The 20,481-nt window shown below is 43.1% G+C and overlaps 1 protein-coding gene across 1 annotated transcript in view; it reads right to left on the reverse strand.

Annotated features, from left to right (window-relative positions):
• The window catches only part of Ankrd55 (ankyrin repeat domain 55), a 107,072-nt gene that overhangs the window by 50,044 nt on the left and 36,547 nt on the right, over positions 1–20,481 (reverse strand). The window contains exons 3-4 of the mRNA XM_051172369.1: positions 9,504–9,634; positions 5,391–5,500 (exon numbers count right to left, since the gene is read on the reverse strand). Coding sequence (XP_051028326.1) covers positions 5,391–5,500; positions 9,504–9,634 — 241 coding nt within the window. The remainder of the gene's footprint in view (positions 1–5,390; positions 5,501–9,503; positions 9,635–20,481) is intronic.

The raw sequence follows: 20,481 nt of genomic DNA on the forward strand, positions 1-20,481 counted from the left end.
CCAGCCCTCGCAGGCTCCCAGCCCTGAAGCTCAGTGATGGCGGTGAACTGGGGGTGGTCCCCCAAGCCAGCCATCTCCCCTTCCTGTCTATCCCTAATGCTATCTAGAAGAGTGTGGAATAATGAAATAGCCACAGCAGGTTAGAACATTAGTAATTTATAGGACCCCATGGTAATGAGCCAGGAAACCCTCTGGCTGTAGTCAAGAGCGATGAAAAGCTGCAGAACTGCTGGCTCCAAGGCAGGGAAAAGTGAAAAAGAAAGAAAAGAAAAAGATCTGCCTGTTACCAAGGAGACCATGAAGAAGTCCTCCAGAGCCCGGCTTCTTTCAGAGGAAATTGCAGCTCGCCTTTCAGCACTAGCGCCTATGGGTCTGTACACAACTCTGTCTCCTTGGGACTCTGTCCTAATGATCCCTTCCCCTCTTTCACTCAGGCGCCCTCTGGATGTCCTAGCCAAGGGTGCAAGAAAAGCACAGGGTCACTGACAGGGGGAGACTCGGCCTGCTAAGAATCACAGAACTCGGAGTGAGCACGGGACTTGTGGGATGAAACCTGGGCTAATGTATAAACCACGTATCCCCGTGTCCGCTCCAATCCCTGCTACCATGGACCTTAGCTGAGGATGTGGGTCCAAGCCCATCAGAGAACCCGAATCTTTGCAGCAGGCTAAGGGCAGAATGTGAGCGTCCCTCTGGACTGTTTAAGAGCAGTTTCAGTCTGAGGCTTCCCTCTCGATAACCTCCAGTGACAATCACGTGGGAGGAGCTTGCTGTTTGGAAAACCTAAGGGTCAGCATATTTTTACGCCAGTGTAAACATCTTTTCACGAGGCCTCTGGCTGGGTGGCTGTTTGTACTGTTTACCAGCATCAAGAAAATACAGATGGATCTGAGCTCATGAAAATTGCAAAGGGAGTTTCTGGGGGCAAGCAAATGGCCTGAGCTTAGTTCTTAAGCCCAACAGCAGCCAGTTTCCTTGGGTCTACACAGAGGGGAGTGAGTGTTCCTCTCCCAGGATCCTTTGCAGTAAATGGGTATTGGACACGGGCACAAGGTTGTGTGCACAAATAGCTATGTGCTTATACACACCCTTTGCAGACCCATATGTGCCAAGGTGGGAGCTGGTGGGGTGGCAGTAAGTGGGTCCTATTTGCCAGCATGTGGCATTCATAGCTGTCTAGGGTCATCATTAATGCTTTCTGAACACAACACACTAGGTACGATGTTCAGTAGCTTTTAATATATTTTCCTCTAATTCTGACTCTCTTTTTATAAGAAAAGAATTGCACACACACACACACACACACACACACACACACACACACACACACAGACACACACCATTTTCTAGAAAAGAAACTTATTTGAGCCTTGATATAGTAACTCGTCCAAGACAAGGTGGTTGGTCAGATGACGCCAGAGTCAAGTTCAGCCGTCTCCCAGGCACTGTTTCTTGATCTCAACCCAATGAGAATTTTAGGTGGGTTTTGGTTACATGAATAAAAAACAAGATGAGTGAAGAAATTAGGCAGAGAAAACAAGAACAGAGGATATAAGACATGCAGTCCTCTGTGGTGTACACGTGTGTGTGTGTGTGTGTGTGTGTGTGTGTGTGTGTGTGTGTAGGTTTCAAACTGAGTTTTGAAATGTCTAAGCACAGAAAGTGAGGGATCATAAGCCACCGTGTTCCTACAATACAAATTCCAACTATTTTCTCTGGAGAAGACGTGGAGCCATTCCTCCCTTAGTGAAACTGTTTCTGTGGTTTCTTGTACAGGGATTTTTGAAGATGTTGTAATGAATAAAATATGACCTGATCTCGAGCCAGTAAAGGCTGTTTCTCATAAGGTTCTGGCAAAACAGGCCAAGGTCTTGCTGATAAAATAAGATCATTGCAATGAACTGTGCAAGGCCTATACTGGTGGCTCTCGGGAAGACAACAGACCATCAGGCCGGTTTTCTTCATGCATGTATCAGTTAGTTAGCTTATGTTTGCCCCATTCTTCATCTGTGAAGTGAGGATAAAAGTATGGCATTCTGTACAGAAGAGTGGTGCATCAAATGGGTCAGGACCCAGAAAGCACTAAGGATTTTGTTCAGAACATGCTTACAATAGCAATACCATCCTCCCTCCTTGTCAACATCATCTTCATGTTCGTCATCACTGTCATGACTGCTATGCTAAGCATGTCTATACCCAGGTACAGGCTGGTGAGCTGGCCCAGTGGGTAAAGACGTTCCCTTTCGCGTCTGACGACCTAAGTTTGATGCCTGGAACTCACATGGGTACAGGAAGAGACGCAAGTTCTCCAAGTTACTCTCTGACTCGACATGCATGCCATGCCATGGGGTACACTCATGCATGTGTACACACACAAAATAAATAAAAGAATGCTTTTCAAAAAGTTATGTCCATTTAAGAAACAAGGCTCACATGACTAATGGAAGAGGATCTGCTTCTCCAGGGCAGTGGAGTGTTGGAAGATAGCCACAAAGACAGACAAGGTCTGTTTTCTCAGAAAGCCATGGTTTCTGTATGCTGATGCTTAAACAGGTGGCTGCAGCCCAACTCTGCGATGAAGCATGGCTTGGCTAGTTTCTGCTTCAAGCCCCTAATGCAGATGTAACTCTGCTATAAATTTCTCAGTAAAATAACTATACACACACACACACAGATACATACATACATATACATATATATGTACATACACACACACACACACACACACACACACACACATATTTCCAGGAGGGAGCCTTTAAGACACAATGCTTCCCAGAGAGTCTGCAGGTGATTCAACTACTTTATTTGCTGTCTGTGGCTTAAGGGGTTGAACCAATCCATTTGGAAGAAGATTCGCTAACAAAATATTCCTTTGAGAATACTCAATCACAGCTTTTGGGTTTCATTAGTTGAGTACCATTGTAACTAAAGTAAGATGTTACCATTCAGAATCAAACTATCCATTTTCAAGAAGAAAACTGTTACCTTTGGCACAGAGAAAATGGATGTTTTCTTTCCTGGATTCAACAACAGAGGATGGTGGCTGGGTCATTGGGTATAATATCCAGAGAAGAGGAAGCCTCAACTCTTTGCTTTCAAAGTCTCAGGGATGTAGGATAGTTCCTAGAGTGTCTAGAGACATTGCTATATGTAATAAGTCCATGGGGCAGGGGGGCGGGGTGGTGGTGCACATCTTTCGTCCCAGCACTGAGGGGTGGGAGTGGAGAGGCAGGTGAATCTGTGAGTCTCTGAGTTCAAGGCCAGCCTTGTCTACAGAGTGAGTTCTAGGACAACAGCCAGAGCTACACAGAGAAACCTTGTCTTCAAAGAACCAAAAAACCAACACACACACACACACACACACACACACACACACACACACACGTCCACAGAAGAACACATACACTTAGACTTGATTGGGTTTTCAACTAATTATTTCAGAGGTTGAACCTAGCTAACTCAAGGAATCTTGAATATGATTTTGATTGAGAAGACTTGATTCACACTTCAGGTGTAGAAGGCGATGGCAGAGAGCTTTTCTTCCAAATGTGAGTTCCCACTTCACGGGTGGAATCCTCAGATAGATTTCCCTACCCAAAACTATATTTCCTGAGGGTCACTCTAATCCAGTGTGTGCGGACTAGACCTTGCTCACCGAGGGGGAACAAATGTGACTGGTAACAACTGCCTGAGCAATGTCAGAAGTAAGCATCTCTTTGCCCATCACCAGTCCAAGTGAGGGGCATTAGGTGGCCATTCAGGATGCTGGCACTAAAAGATGGGAGATGCTTTGGTCCTTAAATCACCCCATGGAGGGAAGCTAGCCACCACCCAGCAACACTGACATTCGGACTGTGATATGTCTGAGGAGTAAAACTCAAGCATGGAGCACTGCAATAAAACTACACTTACGGTAACCTAGTGGGCACTGATCTTTCAAAATCCATGGCTTTAAAAATTACTCAAGAGAAGCAGATAAGGTCACTTATGTTCAGCAATCAAAGCAGAACAATTCTTGCAGGATATATTTTAAAACTTATTTCCTCAAGGTAACTCTTGTAGAAACAGTATACTTTTGTGACTAAACATTTGTGCAAAAGCTGTCTTTAAAAAAAAATATTTTCCTCCCCCTCTCTCCTTCTCTGCTCCCTTCCTCTGCCTTTTTATTGACTCCCCCCCACCCACACCTTTCCTTTTCTGTAAACAAACCATTCCATTACCCATGATGCTTACTGATAGTTAATGGTCTGGGCTTGCTCAAGGCTTTGGGTAAATTTTGTTGTTTCTGGATATGGTCCAGGATGACAAACAGCGAGCCTCAGGGATAGTCCTGGAACTTCCCAAGCCTTTTACTTTCTATAAAAAGTGACTAGAAGTCCTGCTATGTACCAACACCCCCCCACCCCCCCCCCCCACCCCATGTTTCCACCTCTTCTGCTCCACAGAGCTTCATGTCTTCTTTATGGCTCTGGGTGCTGAGGGAGTGGCATGCAGCATATTCCCCTGTCCTGCTGCTGGCCAGGGCCTGGGACTGAGAGATGCTCAATCACCATTAAAGGCATATTGTATGCAACAGTGAGAAGAAGGAAGAGCCAAGTGGCAACGTTGCTATTTGTAGCAGAAAATGTTATCATCAGCTGCCGCAAAGGGCTTTCAAAACGATGGCGACAAGAGCCAATTCCACACCAAGGAATGAGGAACTCAGTTAAACTGGGCAGATTTTTTGTTTGTTTTCTTAATTGTCTCAGCAAGTTGTAAACTCCTCGATAGTTGGCTTCCTTCCTTCCTTTCTTCCTTCCTTCCTTCCTTCTTTCCTTCCTTTTCTCATCACACGGGCCCCATGTGTATACCCTCCTGTTTTTTTGTTTCAGCCTCAGGCTCCTATGCGTCTCCAGCTCCTAGACTCTGGCTGTACGCTTCATTTAGACAGGACTCTTACTGGCATGTCATGGCTGTTTTAGCTTGTTTGATATGTTGGGAAAGCCCTTGTCGTATCTTGTTCCTTTGTTCGCTAGTGTGCCACTTGATTCCTTCGACAGTGTCGGCTCCGAGATATCAGAGACTGTCTTGTTTATTGTGGTATTGTCAGGGACTAAAATTCCATTTGGTTTATAATAAAGGCGCAGTAATAGTTAGTTGAGTTAATAACTGGCTACTAGAATGAGTGAATGAATTTATGGATTCCAATGACAAAAAAAGCAGCCTTTCTCCTTAAATAAAAGACAACGAGGAAAAGGGTTTCGTTGAAATAAGAGGGAAGTAAGACTGGAGTTTAAGATTACTCTAGAACATTTTGTTATGGTCCTATCTGCAAAAGATAGGTGCGTTTCATTTTTATTAGCCACAGAGGTGTGGATTCAATGCCCCTCTCATGCAAGCTGGCTTACCTCACATCAGGCTCCGCAGTGGCAGCATGCAGTGGTAGGCGGCCATTTTTGTCTGGGATGTTGTGCTTGGCTCCGTTTCTGAGCAGACTCACACAGCCTTCAAGCCAGCCCTGAAAAGCAGCAGCAATCACACCGTCATATAACATAGCCTTATCACACAACACAGGTCTACACAATTTCTATAGGCTGGGTTTGTGTGGGTGTGTTTTTGTTTTTTGTTTTTGTTTTTGCCACTTCTTTTGTTTGGCTAAAAGCACATTTAAGTTGAAATCATTAAGGACCACAGTTCCGCCTCAGGCACTTCCATCAGAGAACTACCGTCTGAGCTTCAAGCTCTCAGGTTTTCTGTATGACCATTGCCCTTTCATATGCTGACTGATGCACATGCTGCTCTCTTGATGCTCTCTTCTATTTCCAGGACCACTTACTGGGATTCAACTGCTACATTTAGGCTACATTCACATGCCAAAGACAGCATGTGATGGGGAGTGCTCATCTGCTATGGCCTCCCAGCATGTGGCTTAGCCCTAAATTATATATATCACCTGTCTGATCTGATTTGAATAACTGCTGCTGCTGCTGCTATTACTACTTCTTCTTCTCCTTTCTCCTCCTCCTCCTCCTCCTTCTTCTTCTTCTTTTCTTTTCCTTCTTCTTCTTCTTCTTCTTCTTCTTCTTCTTCTTCTTCTTCTTCTTCTTCTTCTTCTTCTTCTTCTTCTTTCTTCTTCTTCTTTTCGAGACAGGGTTTCTCTCTGTAGCCTTGGCTGTTCTGGACTGACTTTATAGACCAAACTGGCCTTGAACTCTTGAAGATCTGCCTGCCCGAGTGCTGGGATTACATCTACTTCTAAGATTTAGGTTTGTGTGCTACGTCTGTATACCAGTTTGCATGCTTAGCCTGCTTCTGTGCCTAGTGTGTAGGCCTTGCTTATTTATTATTTCATGTTTTTTTCTACTAACCCGAAAGACAGAATCTTGCTTCCTTGACTCAGTTTCACCATGGAGCTTAGATATAGATACCTACTGTGCACACTCTGCCAGCAGCTGAGACTCAAATGCTGACGTTTTGAATCCCTAACATGAAGGCATAACTGGAGAGGTCTTCAAGGGATACCCATTGCAAGGTTTTATGTACTTACACATTTCCTAGGGAGCTGTATGAACTCCCTACACCCTAATTGTACCAACTGAACCTTGGGTCATTCCCCCCCCCAACTATCTTATGTTAAAGGACAGGAGTAAACTGAGGCTAGCCCTGCCCAGATTTGTACCACTTTCTTAATATATCCTTCTTTAACTGACCCAGCCTTGCTGATAACCAAGTTTGGTTTTTATTGCCACGCATAAGGTCTTCTACATTTATCTACAACCCTTGGGCTTCTTGCCTACTTATATGCAGACAAGTTAACAGCTGACACTCTCACTGAGAAAAGCCTTTTATTCAAGAGCAGTTTTTAGCCTTCCTTGGGATGTCCCAGTGAGATGAGATGACTGAAGAGTCTCTTTCTTAGTGTGACAATATTGGAAGCACTGAAACTCCAAGAGTTAATAACGTTATTGAAGGATAAAATAAGAATATGAACAGAACCTTTTGGTTTTGAAGAGTCTGGGAAATAACCGTCAAGCAAGAACACATCAAAATTCCTGGGCTAAACCAGGCAGGGAGATGGAGACTTAGAATCCCAGAATTTGGGATGTCATCAACAAGAGGGTTGGGAGTTAAGGGTCATCCTTTGCTATGTAGTGATTTTGAGACCAGCCTAGACTACATGAGACCTTGTCACAAAAACCAAAACTTTAAAAAAAAAAAAAAAAAGAAAGAATAAGAGCTATAATACTAAATAAAGTTCTGTAGAATTGGCCAGCAATATCTATCTTAAGTAGAAACAAATATTTGGGGGGTGGGTGGCATTGTCAGTATTGACTCATAGTTTACTAATGTATTAAATCTGTTTCTAGGTGCTAATGTCCAAGTCATCGAGTTCTCTGCTTAAAAGGAAAAAAACAAAAAACAAAAAACAAAAACATTAATCAGGGAACCCAACAGCAAAGCTTCAGAATTGCCCAAGATTTACAGTTTTTGAAAAAGCAGATCTTTTGGTGGGTAAGCTTTGAAACATCTGAAATATTTTGCAATGTTTCCTAGAACTCAATGTGTCTATGTGGTTTTCTTCATTCATTTTTTTTTTTTTTTTTTTTTTCTCCAGAAAGAAAACTTAAAATCAATGAAGATATTTGAAACCCTCGACACCATTCGGAAGCAACCAATAAGTACCATACCTGCTGCGTGGTAGCTGGCGTCTCCTTCAGGTATGATAAACTTATGTTATTGTTTTTGCTACATCTAAAAAGTATGGATAAGGGTCCAAAAAGGTGGAGTGATTTGCTCAAGGTCACATGTCTATAAATTTATTTGTACCTTGAGTTGAGACTCGGTTTCTTGTTTTGCAAAGTTTCTCTTTATGGGGCAAATCCAGACATTGCTGGATTTCACAGAGGCCCTCAGACTGCTCCTTTTCCCAGTGAGCCTTGGGGACTCACACAGAGGCCAGGCACAGTTAAGCAGGTCATCCCACCCCATGTCACGCCTTTACGTCCCTCGCACAGCTCTTTAGAACTGCAGGAGCTGCCTGTAACAATGTCGTCCCCTTTCTGTGTTCCAAGTTGCCCCCCGCCCCGCCACTCTCACAACTGATGTTTAGTCCAGTCCTTTAAAGTTTTGAATTTTAGAATTTTAAAAGCCATACAATTTGTTTCCAGCATATGATAGAGTCTCATGGCAGTCAGCTTTGGAAGCCATTTCCCACCCCTTTCCTCTGACCCTTAATTCAAATTTTTGCTTTTCTTTAGCTCAGGCACACAAAAAAAGTTTGTAGGCAGAGCAGTTATGAAGGCACATGCTACAAGGGAAGTGATGGAGAGGGTGATCAGACATCTGCCTGAGACGCAGAGGCCACTCAGCTAAGACATACAGAGCAGTGGCCTTCAAACTCAAGCCGACGCAGAAGTTGCCAGGGAGGTTAGTTTAACCAGAAGACTCCCCATTCTCCCCTCTCCTTATGCTATCCCAGGGGTTTCTAACTAAGGAAGTCTTAGTGTACCTCAGAACTTGCCTTTCAAACAAGCCCTCTAAGGGATACTGATCCAAAGAGGCCCTGTGGACCACACTTGAAAAACTTCTGCCTAGGTTTGTTTGTGGGTTCTAGAGGAAGAGTCGTGAAAAGGAAAAAAAAATTAACACGGCCTCTGAAGAAAGTTTCTGTGGGACTTGAGCAATGTATCACAGCAAACTCGATGAACTGTGGCAGGAAGAGGGTGGCGTGCTGGGGGAGGGGAACTGTTTCATTTCAGTGGGGACACCCTGGGGGGGGGGAAGGGCGCTGGCTGGGGTGAATCCACAACTATCAACTGGCAGCAGTAGCGAACACAGAGGCGGCAGAAGTGAGAGGACAGTGGCCGCGTTTCTGGAAAAGAAGAAAAGCAATGGCCTGTCTGTCACATGGTAGGCAGAGCTTGTTTCCCATGGATGTAAAGCCAGCCCCGGGAGCTTCCAGAAGGACCATGGAGAACATCTGAGAGGGGAGGGGCTACAGGATTTTCAGAGTCTTAACCAAGCTGACCTGAAATCCCTGGCATGAGGAATGACGCTATGGTTTCTAATGTGAGCACTGGCTATGAGTCCTTGGCCCAGTGTTGCCCCTCTGATCCCTGGTGTGTCTCCCATGCCCTAGACCTCTCACCCTTCCCACTTTTCACCATTTCTCACAGTCTTCAGCCTGGCGCTTCCACTCAGCTCATTAACTGAATCTTCACATCGTTACCACCCTCCAGGAGTTATTTGTCACCCTTCTTAGAAATACCAAGAAGGACCAGAAGTGTCCCAAGTGAAACCCTGGTATTGAGACAGATCATATCACCTCTATCTTAACTTGTGAAGGAACCAAACAAGCCTTGAGGATCATGAATAAAATCCCAAATCCTATTCTTGCTGACCTACTGTGGTCATTCTATTTGTAGAATGGATACCTACTGGGTACCATTCTATAAGTAGGATCCACGTGGCATCTTCAGTCCCCTTGCTCTGTAGCCCCATTAACAAACAGAAATTCATACCAAGTAGGTTGCCAGGCATAAACTGGTACGGCCGTACGCATCCTGTGTATTAATGTTGGCACCCATCTTCAACAGCAATTTTACTGTGTCCACTTGGCGTCCAGAAACCGCATGCATCAAGGGCGTACATCCTGCAATGAGACGTTTCAACGGCCTTTACAAATGTTTAGCTTTGGAGATTTACGAGCAAAGCACTCGTCTGTTCATTTACTTTGTTTTCCTGTAGCACAAATCCAGCAGCTGGATTTTTGTGGGGCTGAAGGGAGCCGAAGACGATGGTCTCTGTTTACTTAAGCGACATGTTTCTTTCTAGCCCCGCCTCCCCTCAGTTGTTTGTAATAGTTGGTGGATTGAAACACTTTTGGGCAGATGACCAAAACTAGCTGTTGTTGCCCCGGGGGGTGTGAATAACTCCAGATCTGCCAGGTAAGCTGAAGTAGGTGCAGAATTTAGAAAGGCTCTTGGTTCACCCAGGCAAATGGGTTCAGTAGACTTTTGGAGACAGTAGGTAGTAAAACGCGTGGTAGTCTAGCCTACACAAGTTCTCAGTAGAGTCTACTTCCCTGAATTATTCTCTTTAACAAATCAACAAAGCCAAAGGCATTTCATTTTTCAGTGTGCTTTTTTTTTTTTTTCCTGGATAAGAATAAAGATGAGTGGCCAGGTTTTGTTTAACTTTGTGGGGCTCTTGGAACAAACAGGAGTGTCACATTCCTTCAGTCCAAGAGGCCAAGCTTAGATCCAACCCTCCGCTGAGCTGATGTGTGTTTAGATTCAGTTGAGCTGGAGACCCATGCTGAGATTGTGGCTCCCCTCTGCATGAACCCAGCTGTGGTCCACAGAGATGCTTGAGGATGGATGAATCTCTGGACTGCCAGTCTCACTGAAGGTGGCAGCTGGTGACCCAGCATCCCTAAGATCCTGCTCAGACATTTGTGCTGTGTGAAGCAGCAGTGAAGTGATTCTTAGAACGGTGGCAAGATTTCCCTCTCTTCTTCCTTTCTTCCTCCCTCCCATCCTCCTTCCCCCCTTCCTTCCCTTCCTTCCTCCCTCCCTTCCTTCTTCCTTCCCTTCTTCCTTCCTTCTGGAGAGAGACAGAGGCAAGCAGATCTCTAAGTTCAAGGCCAGCCTGGCTTACAGGACAGCCAGCCAGGGCCATACGGAGAAAGTTTGTCTTGAAAAAAAAAATTAAAAATTAGAAAATGAAGTGGTAGTTACAACCATTAGAGGGGAAAGAAAAGACATAATGAATAAAAAATTGAAACACAATTTGTGAATCTGAGATATTCAGTAAATAAAGCAAATTAATTTTACATACTATTTTCATAAAATTACATGATTAGTCTTACTAGTTTATATCTATATTGAGATTGTACTTTCTATATACATTTCTTTAGATAATAAAGAACAGAAAATTACCATATTAACAGACAAGATTTATTACAAAGTTATGTCAACTAAAACAAGAAATAGCTCAACAGTTTCAAAAGGAGAGTCCAGGGAACATTTGGACTTGCATGGAGCTCACTGTATAGTTTAGGTGACATTGTATATTGGTGGAGAGGATGAAGGTATTTAATAAATATGTACTGACAAATTGGCTGCACACAGGGGCCAGATTCAAATATAGCCAGACTCCCTACCACCCACAAACACAGTTCAGATGGACTAGAGACAAATCACAGAAGCAAAAAGTAACATTTTGAAAAGAAAATATAAAAGCATATTTTATGATGGGAAAGCTGAAAATTGTGAAGGAATTACCTTGTTAAATTCAGTGACATGCTTCTTCTTCCATGGGAAAACACCAAATGGCGGATGATGCCGGTGCAGCGGGAGGGCCCGGAGGACCCCGGGCCCAGGATTAGGAGGGCGAGGCAGCTTCCGCGGAGGATTGGCAGTGGTCTTAGGGGCGGTGGTCGTGACCGAGGCCGTGGCCGTGGTCGAGGCCGCGGGGCTCGTGGTGGAAAAGCCGAAGACAAGGAGTGGATCCCCGTCACCAAACTGGGCCGCCTGGTTAAGGATATGAAGATCAAGTCCTTGGAGGAGATTTATCTGTTCTCCCTGCCCATTAAGGAGTCCGAGATTACTGACTTTTTCCTGGGTGCATCCCTAAAGGATGAGGTTCTCAAGATCATGCCAGTGCAGAAGCAGACACGGGCTGGCCAGCGGACCAGGTTCAAGGCTTTTGGCACTATTGGGGACTACAATGGTCACGTTGGTCTTGGTGTTAAGTGCTCCAAGGAGGTAGCCACTGCTATCCGAGGGGCCATCATCTTGGCCAGGCTTTCCATTGTCCCTGTGCGGAGAGGCTACTGGGGGAACAAGATTGGCAAACCACACACTGTTCCATGCAAGGTGACAGGCCGCTGTGGCTCTGTTTTGGTGCGTCTCATCCCTGCCCCCAGAGGCACTGGCATTGTCTCAGCTCCTGTGCCCAAGAAGCTACTGATGATGGCCGGTATTGATGACTGCTACACATCAGCCAGGGGCTGTACTGCCACCCTGGGCAACTTTGCCAAGGCCACTTTTGATGCCATTTCCAAGACCTACAGCTACCTGACACCCGACCTCTGGAAAGAAACTGTGTTCACCAAGTCTCCTTATCAGGAATTCACTGATCATCTTGTGAAAACCCACACCAGAGTGTCTGTTCAGAGGACCCAGGCTCCAGCTGTGGCTACCACATAAGGGTTTTTACAAGAAAAATAAAGTGGATTAATTCTGTTAAAAATAAATAAATAAATTCAGTGACATAAAATTTAAAACTCCATAGTACATATTATCAACCAAAATTCAAAGGATAGCTACACATGGGCATAAGTTTTGTTTTTTTGTTTTGTTTTGTTTTTTGCTTTTTTACTTTTTGTGGGAAGGAGTAAGCTTTGTCACAGGTGGGAGCAGTCTTGGTGGGCTTTACCCTTGGGCACCCCATGAATACCTTGTGACAGACTGAGTGGAGCCATCCTGGGTTTGGAATTCTGGAAGCAGACCTGGGAACCCCACCTGGTCTATTGTCTTTCTAATGGACCCTCACTGGGAGAAGGAGCCGGTCCTCCCCACGTGACTGAGGGAGTTGGGGAAGAGAGAAAAACAAAGTCGGCTGCAGGGAGAGGGTGCAGGAGCAGCGGACAAGCTGGATCAGCACGCCTGCCAGAGAGACACCTAAGGATCCGTCCCGTGGAACGGCTACCGGAAGGTTCACTCTTTCGTCCCTTTAACCTTTTTCCTTCTTTTATAAGCTAGTTGGGTTGCATAATAAAGTTTAATTGCTAAGAAATAGAGACAACATCTGGCGCACGACGTGGGGCCCGATGGGTTCCACAGTCCCTAAGGGTACGGAGGAAGAGTCAGTATTCGAAGGTATAGAAATGCTGTTTCAGGGTATCAGCAAAGTTGCAACTGCTGTTGCAAAACTTTTTCCTGCATTATACTTAGAGGGAATTCTCTGTTTTTTCATTATCCTTTTATTACAATATTTCATGTTTAGAAGGATTAAAAGAAAGGCTAATGACATAGAAAAGCCGGAAGGGGCAGTAAGTTCTATCCTTTTGGAAAAGATTGCAGATTTGACTGGACAGATGGAAAGGCTGAGGAAAGAAAATGAAGGGATGGGAAAGCAGAAAGAATTTTTGGTAATTGGTAGTGATGAAGGACAGGAAATAGAGAGACCGGAAAGCCAGAAAAAATCAGAAGAGTCAATAAGCTCTATCCTTTTGGAAAGAATTACTGACTTGACTGAACAAATGGGCAAAATGCAGAAAAAACTGGAAAGGCTGGAAAAGCAGAAGGCACCTGTGGTTAAAAAGGATGGAGAAGGTCAGAAACCAGAGGCAAAGGAAGCTAGACCGACCAAAAGGTCTTTGGAAGTAAATGTCCCAGTGGAGGATACCTCCACAGTCGCCCAGACACCTTCAGCTTTTCCAGTCACTGTAAGACATGTGCCTGAGCAAAATGGTGCTGAGGGTTATGAAATGGCCTGGCGTCCTGTAGACATGATGGATTTAAAACATTTTAAGGAATCCGTCGTCAAATATGGTATGCACTCTACATTTGTTAAACAAATGTTAAATAGCTGGGCCACACAAAATAGACTTGTTCCCCAAGATTGGAAAATTTAGTTTCAGCGGTATTGGAAGCAGCACAACAGTTACAGTGGTTATCATGGTGGCGAACAGAGGCTATAAAAATAGAACAGGAAAATACGACACAGGGAATAAATATTAATAGAGATCAATTGCTTGGTGAAGGACAATATACTAATATTAGAGAACAAATTCAAGCTGAAGATAGGGTGATTGAACAATGTCGTAAGGCAGCCTTGAGAGCTTGGGAGCTGGTAGAGGAACCTGGGAAAACAACTATTCCCTTTACTAAAGTGTTCCAAGGACCCTTGGAGCCCTTTACAGAATTCTTGCAGAGGTTAGGATCTGCAATGGATAAGGTGATGCCAGATTCTGACAACAAACAGGCATTAAAACTTATCATGGCTTATGAGAATGCAAATGCTGACTGTAAGAGGGTGCTTAGACCATTAAAGGAAAGAGGCGCTCCACTAGATGACTGGGTAAAGGAGACAGTTAATATCAACTCTCAGGAGTATCAAAATAATATTGTGGGACAAGCTTTAGCCAGAGAGCCCAGATATCCTAATACTCGGTGCTTCAATTGTGGTAAAATTGGTCATGTGCAAAGAAACTGTAGAGATAGAAGGCGCAATAACCCAGGAGAAAACGTAACTCGTAGGAGAGAACAAGGAGGTTCTGGTTATGATGGTAATGAGGTGCCAAGACTCCCAGGGTACTGTAGTCGCTGTGGGAAAGGGAAACATTGGTCTCGGGATTGTCAGTCTAAGAGAGATGTACAAGGCAATATCTTGCCGACGGGAAACGGCAGGAGGGGGCCATCGGCTCGGGCCCCCATAAACAATGCCAGCCGAATTCCTTTGGCCAGTCAGGAAGTGACAAACCCACAGGAAAACGGGAACTGAGTGTTAGTGATCTAATGCATGCTACTGAAGGCAGTGCAGCCTTGGATCTGGCTTCAAATATGTCTCTTGCCCTATCTCCCCAGGTTGAATGTTACAAATTAAATACTGGTGTTTTCGGACCTTTGCCTTCAGGCACAGTAGGAATGGTTCTGGGAAGAAGTGGGCTGACTTCTCATGGTTTTATTGTGCATCCCGGTATTATAGACGGAGATTCTAAAGAGGAAATAAAAATCATGGCATGTGTGAAAAAGGAGATGAAAATCAATGCCGGGGATAGAATTGCTCAACTCCTACTGTTTCCTTACATTAAGGGCAAAGCCGCTCCAGTGGAAAGGACTGGTGCATTCGGAAGCACAGGGACCCGGGTGTTCTGGCAAACAATAATTAATGATCAGAGACCTAAGTTAATTGTACAATTGAATGGTGTTAAAATAGAAGGCTTGGTAGACAGCGGAGCCGATGTCTCCATCATTTGCCAGAAGTCTTGGAACCAAAATTGGCCACTTAAGAAGGTTTGTACAGAAATTGTAGGAATTGGTAAGCTATCTCAAATAAAACAAAGTGTACAGTGGCTTGAGTGTGTGGGACCAGATGGGCAGATAGGGAGGCTGAAACCCTATGTGGCTGACATTCCCATAAATCTATGGGGAAGAGACCTTTTACAGCAATGGGGTACTCAGATTACTATTCCTGCAAATACTGAGATAAACAAGGTTGAAACTATGGGTGAACTGGCACATGCTTCTGGGGAAGAGATTCATGTAAGTGATCAGGGGCGACCACAAGCTATGCCCATTGTCCAACCTCAGAACTCTTCAGGTTTAGAGTGTCAAAATTTTTAAGAGGGGCCACTGCTGAGATACCAACCGCCTTGCCTCTAAAATGGATTTCAAACAGACCTGTATGGCAGGAGCAGTGGCCCTTAACAAAAGAAAAGTTACAGGCGCTTCACGGGTTAGTGAAAGAGCAGCTGGAGGCTCAACACATCGAAGAATCATCCAGTCCCTGGAATTCCCCTGTGTTTGTGGTAAAAAAGAAATCAGGTGGATGGAGAATGATAACAGATTTGAGGGCCATAAACAAGGTGATTCAACCCATGGGCTCACTTCAACCTGGAATTCCTTTGCCTTCCTTGCTACCTAGGTCTTGGCATATAATTACAATTGATTTAAAAGATTGTTTTTTCACCATACCTTTACATGAGAAGGACAGGGAAAGGTTTGCTTTCTCAGTACCTACTCTGAACAGTAATTCTCCAATGAAGAGATATCATTGGAAGGTACTTCCACAGGGAATGTTGAATAGCCCAACTTTATGCCAGTATTTTGTGCAGCAACCTTTAGAAATAATTCGTAAGCAATTTCCTCAATCTATCATATACCATTACATGGATGATATTCTGCTAGCTGATTCTGATCCTAGTGTTGTAGAAAAAATGTTTCAGGAAGCACAAAGAATTCTACCATGCTGGGGATTACAGATTGCTGTGGAAAAAATACAAAGAGGAGATTCAATTACCTATTTAGGCTATAAAATAAGTGAACAAAAAATTCGACCACAAAAGGTACAGATCCGTAGAGATCAATTGCAAACTCTTAATGACTTTCAAAGATTATTGGGAGATATTAACTGGTTAAGGCCTACAATTGGGTTAGCTACCTATGAGCTAAGTAACTTGTTCCAAACTTTACAAGGGGATTCGGATTTAAACAGTCCTAGATGTCTGACCGCTGAGGCAGAAAAGGAGTTAATTCTGGTGGAGCAAAAACTTCAAAAGGCATATGTGGATAGAATCGATCCTGAACTTGGTTGCATTCTGGTTATTTTGCCTTCGAAACATTCTCCCACTGGGCTTCTTATGCAAAGGGAAGACAGGATCATAGAATGGATATTTCTGGCAAATAAACAGAGCAAAAAATTGAAAACATACATAGAGAAAATTTCTGAATTGATTACAAAGGGAAGAATAAGATTGCGCCAACTGTCAGGGATGGACCCGACGGAAATTGTAGTGCCTCTTACTGATTCTGAGATTATGTCTTTATGGGTAATTAATGAAGATTGGCAAAGAGCTTGTAGTAACTATTTGGGAGACATTAACAATAGATACCCAAAAAGCAAACGTATACAGTTTATAAAAAGAACTAATTGGATCCTTCCACGTATTGTAAAGAGGTCACCAATCTCAGGGGCACCCACCTTTTTCACTGACGCAAATAAATCAGGTATGGTTGGTTATAAGTCTGAGAAAATGACCAAGGTGATTAAAAGCCCATTTACCTCAGTTCAAAAATCAGAATTATATGCAATCCTTATGGTATTGTTAGATTTTCCTGAATCTCTTAATATAATTACTGACTCTCAATATGCTGAAAGAGTTGTTTTGCATATAGAAACTGCTGAATTTACCCCTGATAACACAGAATTGACTACCTTATTTATAGAACTGCAACAGGTCATCAGAAGCAGAAATTATCCCTTGTATATTACTCATATTCGATCCCATACAGGTTTACCAGGCCCATTGGCACAAGGAAATGAAGAGATCGACAAATTATTAATAGGTAATGTATTCGAAGCCTCAAAATTTCATGAAAAACATCATGTCAATGGTAAGGGGTTGAAGAAAAGATTCTCTATCACTTGGCAACAAGCCAGAGAAATAATTAATAAGTGTCCTACATGTTCCTTATATAGTCAACTACCATTACCTGTGGGAATTAACCCTAGAGGTAACAAAAGGAATGAAATTTGGCAGATGGATGTGTTTCATTTTGCAGAATTTGGGAAAATGAGGTATGTGCATCATACCATTGATACATATTCAGGTTTTCAGTGGGCAACTGCCTTAAGTTCTGAAAGGGCTGACTGTGTGATTACTCATTTGCTGGAAATAATGGCATTTATGGGAATACCTGCACAAATTAAGACTGACAATGCTCCTGCATATGTGTCCCTTAAGATGAAAAACTTCTTTATGTATTATAATATAAAACATGTTACTGGTATACCTCACAACCCCACAGGACAAGCAGTTGTGGAAAGAGCTAATCGTACCTTAAAAGAAATGCTTATTAAACAAAAGGGAAGGGTAAAGACACCCCGGGACCGATTAAATAATGCTTTGTTGACTCTAAATTTTCTTAATGTGAATGATGAAGGGACGTCAGCTGCGGAGAGACATTGGGTGATAGAAAGAACTGAGGAATTGGGTCAACCAATATTCTACAAGGACTTGTCAAGTATGAAATGGAAACCTGCGGTAGTTTTGAGATGGGGTCGTGGGTATGCATATGTTTCCACAGGAAATGAAAAAATATGGCTACCAACTAAACTTATAAAGATTAGATCTGACCATATAGCAAGTGAGTCTTAAGAGCTACCTGGTCCTTAACAACTTGACATTGTTTCTTACAGCTTGGAGAACTAATGCCCTCTTCTGTCCTGTTGGTGTATATGCAGGTAGAGCCCTGTATTTGCAAAAAGCAGGACAAGGCTGTAGACAAAGCAGGCAGCATGGGTGATTTAACCTCAAAAGCATGCCTCTGGCATCTTGAGCAAGGTGCCTCAACTGATGTTTCCTTGAAAAACTATACATGTACTAACATCCATATTAATGATTTCAAAAGTCTGTTTACTTTCAGAGCAAAAAACAGGACAATTATGAAGATCGAACTTCTGCCACTGGCACTACTGCTTCTTCCCGAATTTGCATGCATATTAACAATAAATCGGCTAGCCAAAAGGATCGATCCCAAAAGGACTGGACAAAAACAGCTAGCTTTTCCAGCACTTGGCCAATATATTATTTTTCTAGGGTACCCGAAAAAGATTTTTCTCCGAAACAGCATAAAGTAATTTTGAGAACACGACGCCCCCATTCCCAGTAGGTGGAGTGGGTGTTTTTGGTGGGTTACCAATGCTCATCTTTGCCTAACGGGGTTAGTTACAATTAATAAACGTTCATTTGGGGGTTTCTTTCTTCTATCTTTCTTTCTCTCTTACTTTCTATCCCTTTTAATATTAAGGGAAAGGAAGGAAGGAAGGGAGGACACATGTTTGTAGACTAAAAGTAGATTATTGAATCTACTAACTTCAAAAATCTTACATTGGTATTGTAGATTGAAGAAAATTTAAGACTTTTGATTGATGGAAATTTAAGACTTCAACTTTTGCTTCATTGATAAAAATTTAAATTGTATATTGTCTTTCATTTTTGCCTTATGTATTGTATGTTATATGTTGACAAAATATTATATATTGTATGTTAGAATCTTAAATTCATTTTATTCAATGTTTATTTAATGTATTATTCATGTACCACTAATTTCTTAGGAAAAAATGTTCAGGAAGATTGGGGATAAGAGTTGATATTTAGTTACGAAGAAATACTACTAGATACTAACTTACTTTGTCATAGAGCAGGTTTGTTTAATTTCTTGTATATGTCTCCATAGGAATAGTAGCTAACTGTAGGAATAGATAGAGTTGGTTTTCAAACTCTTCAGAGATCCACAGAATATGGCATTTAAAGATGAGGGCTTTCCTGACAGAGAGGGACATCCACTCCTGGCCGCTTCTCCATTTGCATCACTGAAGATGGGGGCTTCAAGAGACGCAGGTGACAGAATGGTCACTGGACAGAGAAAATGCTCTTATCTCTACTGCTGATGACAGGCTGACTGGCTGCAATGATCAACAGTGATGCTGGAAAGTTGACTGTCCAGCTTTGAAGAGACTAGATGGACCGGACCGTCGGATTTCCTGCTTCAAAAAGCAGTTTGTTGGATGTTTTGGGCCGATAAGGCTGAAGACTGATTGCCCCAATGAAGGAGAGACTTCGGTGAATATCCAGGCAGTCTGCTCTCTCTGTCCTATGCAACTTGAAAGTTGCCTGCCAGCACATCCTTTATTAGATAGATTTTCCTTCTTGGATCTCTGATGGGATTGAAGACTAGATAGCCACAGTGTTACTAGAAGCTTTAGTTTAAGAATTAAAAACACCTTTATAGATGGATAATTGAAATTTCTCATGAAAAAAAAAAAAAAAAAAAAAAAAAAGGGACTCTCTTTGGTAGAATAGTGGAATATTTTTTCTCAGGTTAACTAGTATAAAAGGACTTGGTTATGTACTTGATACCTGATGATTTTGTATATATGTATATGTGTGTTTATAGTTCTTAATTTTTTTAAAGAGAAGGGGGATGTGTGGGAAGGAGTAAGCTTTGTCACAGGTGGGAGCAGTCTTGGTGGGCTTTACCCTTGGGCACCCCATGAATACCTTGTGACAGACTGAGTGGAGCCATCCTGGGTTTGGAATTCTGGAAGCAGACCTGGGAACCCCACCTGGTCTATTGTCTTTCTAATGGACCCTCACTGGGAGAAGGAGCCGGTCCTCCCCACGTGACTGAGGGAGTTGGGGAAGAGAGAAAAACAAAGTCGGCTGCAGGGAGAGGGTGCAGGAGCAGCGGACAAGCTGGATCAGCACGCCTGCCAGAGAGACACCTAAGGATCCGTCCCGTGGAACGGCTACCGGAAGGTTCACTCTTTCGTCCCTTTAACCTTTTTCCTTCTTTTATAAGCTAGTTGGGTTGCATAATAAAGTTTAATTGCTAAGAAATAGAGTCAACAACTTTTTACTTAATTAACTCTCTGTTGAGACATAGACATGGTTGGTCTTATCCATGTAACCTAGGCTGGCTGTGAGCTACAGAGCTGTCTGCCTCAACTTCCTGAGTGCGGGGATTATAAGTGTGTTCTGCCACACCTGGCAGGAAAAATTAATTTAATTTGTAAAATTAAAAGACTATTAGGCAAATAAAGAACAATTAGCCAGAAAGACCCAATGATCCAAGAGGGAGAAGAAGAGGTACATAATTAGCAATTCCCAGGAGAGCAAACAACAAACTAAGCGAACATACAAAAGAGTGTGCCATCGTTAGCCAGAGGAGACACACTGATTGACACTGGAAACCACTTGTTACATAT

This window comes from Acomys russatus, chromosome 30 (assembly GCF_903995435.1).
Source record: "Acomys russatus chromosome 30, mAcoRus1.1, whole genome shotgun sequence".
Classification (NCBI taxonomy): Eukaryota; Metazoa; Chordata; class Mammalia; order Rodentia; family Muridae; genus Acomys; species Acomys russatus.